Genomic DNA, 10000 nt, shown 5'->3' with positions numbered 1-10000 from the left:
CAGATGTCATGCACAACTTCTCCAACTCTGCAAAATGAAATATTTTTGGACTAAGAACTTAATAGGAAGAAAAGGAAGAATGGACGACAAAGGAAGGAAGGGAAGAAGGAAGAATCAACAGAATAAGGTAGGTATTATACTCCTCTCGAACTCTTTGATGTCTGTGTCAGGTGCCATCGGTTGAGTAAGCAAGGGAATGAAGACAAACACAAGTATTGTTAGCTAACTCAGGAGGAGAATGTGAAGACGATGAAGGCAGAGGCTGCTTTTATATCTGTATTGGATGGTATCGTCGATTGGCCAAGGAAAAGAAAGAACCCAAGAAATTTCCAACCATTGTAGCACTTCGACATAGTGAAAGGTTCCGATGGCCTGTTCGAAGTGTAAGAAAGCCAGAACCAGCACCACCTCATTTAACCAATCCAACGAAAGAAACTTCCAATTACCAACACCACAACTGAGTCCACAGATCGCTCGAAGGGTCGTTGGGTCGCGAAAAGGCAAGATGGACACCGCCACGAGAACACGACACGCAAAATCTACAGAGAAGACAACACCGAAAACTGTAATAGGCGTGCACCACGAACCACCGCCATCCTCTGAGAAATGGACCATCTAGCCGAAAAAATCGTCGCACAGGTCCATACGTTGATTGAAAGGCTCCAAAAGCCAGGAGCAAGGAGTGATAACATCACTGTAACACGTGGAATTGACAAAGAGAGGCGCAGTGGCAACACAAGCGACTACCAGGAGTATTGAAAAGCTTCGAAAACGCTGGAGCAACAGGCCAAAACATCACCCTCATGCGTGGAATTGGCAAATTGAAGCGCAGCGAAATAGCAGGAAAGAAAGAAGCCATGCAGACCAATCAGGTGGAGGACACGTGGTAGCATGCAATAACTAGAGTCATAGTCCACATGTCTGCATCCATATCGTTCGCACAAATCACAAATAGTAAAACATGAAGCCATGAATGAAAAAAAGACACGACATGAAGCCACGAATGAATAAAAGACACGAAGCACCAATCACACACATTGATTCATCGTTTCTCAAATAGACTTACACTTTACATAAGCCTAGCCCGCAAGGTAGGCCAAAAACAAAAAGTTGAATAAATTCAAAAGGCCTGCCTTGGAAGTTGAGACAGAGAAAAAGAAGAAGAAGGAGAGAGAGAGAGAAAGGGGGAGAAAAAAATGGGGACAAAACTAGAAAAAATCCACGTCATTTTCCTTTCCGAAGGGAAGTAACCCTTACTGAAGCCTTCCCTCCTCAGGGCAAGCCAAAAACAGGCAAGTGGACCAATCAACAATTCACTAATAAAAACTCAGAATTTTGGCCATCTCTAAGAGGAACCTTCGCTAAGGCCTACCTAGAGGTAGGCCAAAAAGATGGTCTTAGTAATGATGTGAGCTACCAAGCGAAAGAGAGGGCAAATAGAGGCCGTGGTTGATGGCGGCGACGAGTGCTAGACCTTCACGAGAGGTGTGCCAAAATCGACGAGAGAAGTTGAGCAGATGTGTGTCTCGAGAGAAGTAGGAATCCAAAAGTGACACCAAGGAGTGACGGAAGGGCTGAGAGTGGGAAAAGTTAATGTATAAAACTCAATAAAAAAGAGAGACGTGAGAGTTTCGAAGAGCACAAATCAAAAGGAGCACCTCTCAACGGCCATCATAACAACAACAACAAGACAAGACATCCAGTGTGCACTAGTGACTCGAGTTTCTCAAGCACTGCTTCTTGTTGTTCAACATCCATCGCGATTCCCAAATGGCTACCAGCTCCGTCCATGGCGCCTTCTGCTCTCTCCAAGCCCTCCCCCCTTCTTCCCCCGTCTCCAAGTCGCTCGGATCTTGCAACGGTGAGCTGCCTCTTGCTTCCTTTCGATGCTTTCTTGCTTGGCTTTCTTGCCACACTTCATCCCCTGCTCATTACTCCGTCGCCCACATACCCATCATCCCAATCGTAGTTGGGATGCTTGGAGAATCGATTGCTTCTGGTTACTTCAGCTAGATTCTCATCAACTGCTTTGTAACAGGGATGTACCCTGGACGTATCGACCTTCCGGAGCTCCAAACTTGTAAACTTGGCAAATTTTCCTTTCAAACTTCGCGTCAAGCACCTCGACGAGACAATGTTTTCATTTCGGCAGCTATTGCGACGCCAGGTTCGTGCGAGGGTTCAGTTTCACAGAATGCGGGACTGCCCAGAGAGAGATATGCGTAGTTTTCTAGCTGCTTCTTTATTGGAGTGCTTACCCCCTTGCAAAATCAGAGCTTATGCAGGAGGGTGTTGATTATGAGGAGATATATGCGTAGTTTTTCTAGTTGCTAATTTATTGGAGTCCTTACCTCTCCTTGCAAAATCAGAGCTTGTGCAGGAGGGTGTTGATTATGAGGAGCTCTCCAAGCAGTTAGCCGATGCATCTCCCCTGGAAATTGTCGACCGGGCTTTGGCTATGTTTGGGTCTGACATCTCCATTGCATTCAGGTTCCTACACGGGTTACCTTTCACTGCCTTAATTTTCTAATGAGTTCAAAATGGAAGCAATGGCTTTCAACCATTTCTGATTTTCTGTCTTTGTTTTTTATCGTGATGTGGCTGGATAGTGGAGCAGAGGATGTAGCTTTGATAGAATATGCCAATCTTACAGGCAGGCCATTCCGCGTTTTTAGCCTTGAGACTGGGAGACTCAACCCTGAAACATACAGGTTTTTTGCAGAAGTAGAGAAGCGTTATGACATCAAAATTGAATACATGTTTCCAGATGCTTCGGAGGTGGAGGCCTTGGTGAGGTCTAAAGGTTTATTTTCTTTTTATGAAGATGGTCATCAAGAGTGTTGCGGAATTCGGAAGGTTAAACCTCTGAAACGAGCACTCAAGGGCTTGAAGGCCTGGATAACCGGACAGCGGCGTGATCAGTCTCCTGGAACTCGTGCCAATGTTCCAATAGTTCAGGTTTGAGCCTTCCTCTCTTTGGATGCATGGCACTGGATGTTTTTGTGCATGTGCGCTTGCGTATATACATGCACTTGTGTATGTGGGTTCTCACATCTTTGTGTTCGTTGGAGAGAGACACAGAGAGAGAGAGAGAGAGAGAGAGAGAGAGAGAGAGAGAGAGAGAGAGAGAGAGTCTATTAAAAGTCTTTGGAAGACCAAAGGGTCTATGAGACTAAAAAGAAACCTGATACAACGATCTGAGGGGTGGAGCCCTTATGCAGGCAAGGAAAAAAATTCGATAAATATGATCATAACGGAATCAATATCGTCTCATAACTCCAAAATTTTTGAGAAATCTAAACTCCACTATTGTCTTCTAACTCGAAAATAATCTTTCCTTGCTGTGTTTCCAAATCTCCACAGTCTAGGTTCCAACTTGATTGAGAGAGAACTCAAAAGGTTGTAGAGGGTGAGAGGTTGCTAGTTGTGTCAAGCTTCATGTTAATGTGGTCGTAGGTGAAAATTCTTGAGAAATTCACACTACACTATTGACTCTAAAACTCTAATCATTCCTTGCTGTGCATCGAAATCTCCACAGTATAGGTGCCAATTTGCTTTAGAGAGAACTCTAAGGTTGTAAAGGGTGAGGGGTTGCTACTTATGTCAAGCTTCATGCTAACGTGCTTATAGGTTCTGCAACAGAGAGCATTGCCTACCTCTGTCAACTGCATTGGGTATGACTTTTGTGCTTCGGCATGTAGTTCCTCATTACTCAAATTGTTTTGGACTGTTTCAATACTGGCCGGGTCCCCCGTTCAAAACCATTGGTTGTGTCAAGGTAACTAATATCATTTTCCAATTCCACATATTTGTCTTCTTGTTTGTATCTTAAATTTTTTTATTCGTTGTCTCTTAAGGCTCGTCTCCTGACATAAGAATTAGAATTGTAGTTGTTAGTGATTCCTTGTTCTCCTGGCTTTATGAAGAGACCTTTCTATCTAGATATCTTCCATGAATTATGTGGTCTTGTTTACTTTTATCCGTTTGAACTTGCAGAATTTCCCTTGGGAACTTTCAAACCTGCTCTTACGTCAAATGCTTTCTTGAATTCATGAAGCAATAGAAGGATAATTTTATGTCCCCAAAGCTTCTTTATCACTAGCTTCTTGTAACTAAGTGGTTTACTGTTGAGTGGTTTGGCTTGAAATATGCTTCTGGTGGGGCTTTACCTTCGTTATCCTCCATCCACCCTCTTAATTTTTGGCTTCAAGAGAGTTACAAAAAGCTTTGCCATGGAGCTATCTACCACCTACCATTGATTGCTATGTAGTTTTATGCCTCCTTTTTTGTTATATCGGTTTTGTTTCTCCTTAATTGTTCTCTTGTATTCCTGCTATTTTTTATGATTTCTCATTCCTTGGCATCGTTCCACCTTGCCCCTTGTATTTTTCTTTCTTCATTGAACAAGGCATTGCATGATATATCTCTATGCCTATTTTTTCCGTTGCCTAAGCTTGTGGGGTGAGCTCTGTATTCATGTTTGCCCTAAGTTGTAACATGTTGTATAGCCATGATTTCATATTTCTCAACATTATTTTCATGTAAAATTTTAAATGTTTACCAAGCAAGCTTAGCTAAGAGATCGTCATGTGCATCTTTCATTTTGCCTCCCCATGCACAACAGCAGGTTTGGAAGCATGTCTTCTTCTAGCATGCACATTCCGTAATCCTCAGGAGATTGGAAATCTGTACTAGCTAACTTGCTTTTGTTCCATAGAGTTTTTTGGGATTCTTAAAGCTTGGTTCTTAAATTCCCTTGCATGGTCCAAGCCTACTTATTAGGCCTATGGATTAATTGTTGGTTTCTACAAAGACATTATGGAGGATGAGTGTCTTGGGACTCAGCCATGCTGTCTGTCTCAATGATCAGATGTCCTCATGGAGTATCATTAAGCATCGCATCCATTTGCTGCAACATGCTTGTGTTAGAGCATTAATGTGCCTAAAACATGAACCAGTCTCAATGCCTTGTCACTATGTACCATCTTTCATGTTTATAATCCATATTCAATGGATGCTTGCTGGGCTTTGGCCATCTGTGATGGCACGTCATGATAGATTATTAGTTGTTATGGCACATCTAGAGATCATCTCATGTTGTAGTCCTGTATAGTTCCTTCTGTTAATATTAGGATAAGGCTCCTTAAAGGTTGCACCTTCTTACAGGTCCTACAATTCTGGTCCCTACCCCCTTTGGCTCATTGTGTCCTTTTGGGCTCCTGCTGCAAAAAGAAAAGGGGAGAGGAGTTTGGAAACAAAAATTCTGCCTCCAAACTGCATTGAGGCCAAAAGCACCTTCATTTTTTGATTGAAGAAGTGTTCAATTAATGAACAATGCCTTACATGGGTATTGAGTACTTGAACATACTGGCACTCATAGGCATTTCTGTTTGTGCGGACTGAAGGTTCAGGCAGTGTCCTATTTCACTTGAAGGAGGCTTAACCTTAGAAAAGGTGAGATGGAGTCCATGATGTCCAGGAGGATTGCGTTTTGGTAGGGAACTCGTATATTTTTGTGGGTTTAGACACCCATGAAACATTTTTAGGCGAAGTGTTCACGAAAGTGGCAAAACAAAGCTCACCTTGGACAAAACGCCGTATTGTTTGCAGTGTGCAGTGTCATGCACAATGTTTCTATTGGATGATGCACATTGGACAAGCATTTAAACACTAAAATTACAAACGTTAACAGATGATTGTGAATACTTTATGAAAATGGCAATTCAGATGGACGGAATGCTTTTGAAATTTAACATTGGAACCTTATTCCAAGCTGGTACCGATAAACCTGTTCCAGGTTGCTATCCATAAACATTTCTGGTGCTAACCATTGTAGTCTTTTTCTCTTCCTTTAATACAGCATGACCATGCACGTTCATACTTTGTCCAAGTTCAAATTTCTCAACTCTTCTTCGACAGTCCTACACCACTTGTAGGCAAGGTATTCTGATTAATAAACTGATCAAATGCTTAGTATTGTTTTTATGGACTCTGCGTATACATACACGATGGCTTGTAGCTTAGCCTACTTACTTCAATACCATACACTCACATCATACATGGAGAAGCAAATAATTTGGGAATATGGCACCCATTAGACTGTGCACTGTTTTGGGGTAGGGTTCGCTTTGCCTAGCATTTATCTTCTTGCTGCCCATTAAGCTGGAACTGAGTGCATTGAAGATTAGTTCTTACCTCCTCTTGATCTCTGCTGCATGGTGAACAGCTCTTGTAGAATTGATTTCTACAAGTTTGGGATCTGCTGCCCGGCCTTTGTGGGGGCAAAGTTTTCTAGATGACCTATCCTGTTTTAGAGGAATATTTTAGACATTCGATGTTCGGCTATGACAGATCCATGTGCTCTCTTGGTGGAAATGTCTAGAGGCTTGGCCTTTTGTAACCTGCTTTCTGCCTTTATACTTGGTCATCTGGTCATCCATAAGTGGATCAGCCTATTAAAATGGTTGGTCCTTTATTTAAGATCAGCCTTCTTATGGAGCTGGCTGACTTTTCAGGGTAGAATATAGCAATATTGAGGGCTGGCAGCTCTTTGACCTGAGCCGCATAGGATGCCCTCCAGTTTTTCCATCAAGATCACACCTGTGATTGGTAAAAGAAATATACGTGAGCCTGATTTTCCCACCAATTCTCTGCATCGCTCACAACTTCCAGCGACACTGTCACCAGCCCCGAATCAGCAGCTCCCTGAGGTCGTGTTGACGAATTGGAAGAAATGTTAACCAACCCCAGTAACTATTGACTTTATTTCTGGAGAAGTGCATTTACGCGCTTCGCGTTGGGGTTGTCTTAGTCCACCCATTTTACTTTGTGTTATACACGGTCGGTGTGTCAGGGACACAACTTTTATTCTAAGCTCAACTCATTTTTGTTTCACACTTGTTATTAGCATGCTTGATGTAGTGAATTAGATAAGATCAGGTTTGTAAGGGATATGATGATTTTGTTGTATGTTGGATACTTACTCTGCGCATCCAGATTAATCATTACTTTACCTTCCAGAGGCCTCTCTTATGCTGACATCCTCTTTTTATCTTCTCTTTGTGAAGTTGGTCAAGGGCTACAAAGGAGTTGGTCAAGGGTTTCTAAGATTTCTGCCTTTGATGTCATAGCAAGACTTTAATGACAAGGTTTAACCTTTTTTTGCAGATTGATCCATCTTTTGAAGGCCTTGATGGTGGTGTGGGGAGTTTGGTGAAGTGGAATCCACTTGCAAATATGAAGGGGACAGATCTATGGAATTTCTTGCGGACAATGAATGTGCCTGTCAATGCACTTCATTCACAGGTTTCACAAGCATTGATTTGAGCTTTGAAGTTGTTAAGTATTGTGTTGAGTATGCTTGGGGCAATCCAAACAATGTTAGCAGTGGATCTGAATTGGCATGGTTCCAGGGATATGTTTCTATTGGTTGTGAACCATGCACAAGGTCAGTGCTTCCTGGCCAGCATGAACGAGAGGGGCGATGGTGGTGGGAAGATGCCAAAGCAAAGGAATGTGGTTTGCACAAGGTTCTGATCTTAAGCTGTTAAAATTGGTTTTGTTGGGAAGTTGAACAATCACGATGTTCAGCTGTTGTCTGTTCTCATACATGACATTCTTCACTCCAGGGGAATATTGAAGGTGCACAAGGAGGTGGCTACCAGTCTGCAGATCAGTCTCGAGCTACTACTGTGGATCTATTTTTGAATAAAAAAGTGGTGAATTTGAGCAGGGAAGAAATTGAAAAGCTTGCAAAGTCGTCACAAAGAGACAATTCTTGGATTGTAGTTTTATATGCACCTTGGTGCCCCTTTTGCCAAGTAAGTAGATGAGCTCTTTGGCATTCAGAAGTTTGCGAAGCTAAATTTCCTAAGTTTTGGTATGTACATAAAAGTTGGTGGGCCCGTTCTGAGCTGGCTGTGGATTTGGCTGGTACGCTTGGGAATGCTTGCTCTCATGTTGGTTGCTTGATTTTTGGTAGGCCATGGAGGAGTCGTATAATGCGCTTGCGGAAGAACTTTCTGGCTCCAATGTTTTAGTCTCTCTCTCTCTCTCTCTCTCGCTCTCTCTCTCCCCCCCCCTCCCCCCCTCCAAACCCTGAGCACTCCCCCCAAAAAACCCCCAAAACAACAGAAGTAATGAAGGCTAAACTAAAAATTTCTCTTACCTTCTTGTGCTGGTTTTGCCCGTGGTATTCATCCTCGTTTCAAAATCCTTGAGTGTATATCTTCCTTTGCCTTCACTTACTGTTGGAGAGTGAAATGCATATATGCTAGCTTGCATTCTTAGGAACAACTGTCGAAGTTTGCTGGGTCATGCGGCTTAAGGTCTGAGGTTGAGGTGCTGTGTGTTGGCTTTGTCTGTTCTGATACATGCAATCCTGTTGAGCAGGTGGGAAAGTTCAATGCCGATGGAGATCAAAAACCATATGCCCAGCTTGAACTGCAGCTTAGCAGCTTTCCAACAATTCTTTTCTTCTCAAAAAATTGCATTAGACCAATCAAGTACCCCTCAGAGCAAAGGGATGTGGCCTCACTTCTTGCCTTCATAAAAGCATTACAGTGAGGAAAGAACTGCTAATGCTTGTCAGTTGAAGCAGGAGAGGAAACTGATCCTTGTTCAACCTTTCCAGTGGTCAGTTTTGATTTATTTTTCATTACCCAAATCTGCACACGGGGATGCTAAATTCTGCTGGTGTACATTTTATGTGCGATTAAAATACTGAGATATAAGCTAGAGATGCGGCTATATGCATTTTCGTGGTTTTACTTGGCCTATATTTATCTGTGTATGAAATGCAGATTTCTACTGCAGATTTAAGTAGAAGTACCCCCTTTATTTACTGGCTTTTGGTGGGACATTCATAAATGAACTTGCTCTCTAAGATTGCAAATTCTCATGATGTCCACATTATTCTCTTTTGAGTTGGAGGATTGCTTTTATAATGCTTCAAAAAGTGCAAGGCTAGTTTTGGGATAGGGGAGTTTACAGTGTTTGAGCCTGCATGGAAATAGTCTTAGCACACCTTTCCAGAGCTCTTGCCTCACCTCTAGCTAGGGCTAGCCCTCGTGCTTCCCTCTATTTGCCTCTTTGTTCAATAAGCTGTTTCATACATGAAGCCCTCCGTTGCCTGCATGGAACTAGTCTTAGCACACCTTCTCAAAGCTCTTGCCTCACCTCTAGCTAGGGCATGGCCTTGTGCTTCTCTCTATTTGCGTTGGTCTTTGATAAGCTGTTTGATACATGAAGCCCTTCCTCCCATTTAGTGCCTCTCTCTCTCTCTCTCTCTCTCTCGCACACACACACACACACGCACACACGCACACGCCCATGACCACGCCCACTCCGCCCACACCCACGTGCGCGTAGTTGCGCGGTCGTGGGCATGGGCACAGACACACACACGCACACTGTCACTGTCACTCTCACTGTCACTCTCACTCTCATCACTCTCACCCTCACTCTCACCTCACTCACTTATTCACTCACTCACTCACGTGCACACACACACAGTAGTAATATTTGTCAATGAAAGCCTCATATAGTTGGTGGTATGATTATCTGGTGTGATGTAACATGATACTTGGTGCTTATAATGTCAAAAATCAACAATAAAATGGAATTAAGTTTGCCTTTGCAATGGACTTGGATTCTAGCTTTGGCAAGCGATAGGTTATCCAAGTTGATTGAGATTTCATAGTTGTGAATTATAGGTTAACGTTGAGTGAGAACAAAACGAATCTCTAAGTACATTAGTGCCTCAAAGTGATAGCAAGTGCATTTCAACTCGAACTTGAAGAATAATTGCTACTTCCTTTCAAAATGTTGGTGTCACAAGGAAGTGCTTAAGCCTAGAAAAAACAAGGGTTGGCCTTAAATCAAGAGAAAAACAGAGGTGTGATGTTGCTTATCCGTCGATAGGTAGTGGGAGGGGCATCGGTGTTTGAGTTGAGAGAGATTGCCTAGAGATCTATAGGCACATTTCTTACTTAGCTTTGAA

The 10000-nt window shown here is 42.8% G+C and overlaps 1 protein-coding gene across 4 annotated transcripts; it reads left to right on the top strand.

The window, feature by feature from the left end:
- The first annotated feature begins 1615 nt into the window (after window positions 1–1615).
- LOC147904135 (5'-adenylylsulfate reductase 3, chloroplastic-like) lies at window positions 1616–8847 on the top strand. Of its 4 annotated transcripts, none has more exons than XM_087370869.1 (9): window positions 1617–1861; window positions 2039–2167; window positions 2370–2490; window positions 2610–2958; window positions 7168–7305; window positions 7413–7529; window positions 7629–7820; window positions 7982–8032; window positions 8392–8847. In XM_087370869.1, exons 1-9 carry the CDS (start codon window positions 1771–1773, stop codon window positions 8563–8565), a joined length of 1362 nt encoding a protein of 453 aa, XP_087226995.1. In that variant the 5' UTR covers window positions 1617–1770; the 3' UTR covers window positions 8566–8847. The 4 variants fall into 4 exon arrangements, with proteins under 4 accessions (XP_087227004.1, XP_087226995.1, XP_087226986.1 ...); XM_087370860.1 differs by having other exon boundaries at window positions 1621–1861; window positions 7982–8038; XM_087370878.1 differs by lacking the exon at window positions 7982–8032 and having other exon boundaries at window positions 1616–1861.
- The last annotated feature ends 1153 nt before the right edge of the window (window positions 8848–10000 follow it).

This window comes from Dipteris shenzhenensis, chromosome 3 (genome assembly GCF_047967505.1).
Source record: "Dipteris shenzhenensis isolate YYH24624 ecotype China chromosome 3, Dip_SZ_1.0, whole genome shotgun sequence".
NCBI classification, from domain to species: Eukaryota; Viridiplantae; Streptophyta; class Polypodiopsida; order Gleicheniales; family Dipteridaceae; genus Dipteris; species Dipteris shenzhenensis.
Note: the sequence above shows the minus strand (reverse complement) of the source record. Positions and strands in the feature narration are given on the sequence as shown.

What these genes read in the sequence shown, in the direction of transcription:
- LOC147904135 (XM_087370860.1), top strand. Translation starts at nt 1,771, where the DNA reads ATGGCTACCAGCTCCGTCCATGGCGCCTTCTGCTCTCTCCAAGCCCTC. An exon ending in GTCGCTCGGATCTTGCAACG is followed by an intron (nt 1,862 to 2,038) that starts GTGAGCTGCCTC and finishes GCTTTGTAACAG; the next exon opens with GGATGTACCCTGGACGTATC. An exon ending in TTTCTGGCTCCAATGTTTTA is followed by an intron (nt 8,039 to 8,391) that starts GTCTCTCTCTCT and finishes CCTGTTGAGCAG; the next exon opens with GTGGGAAAGTTCAATGCCGA.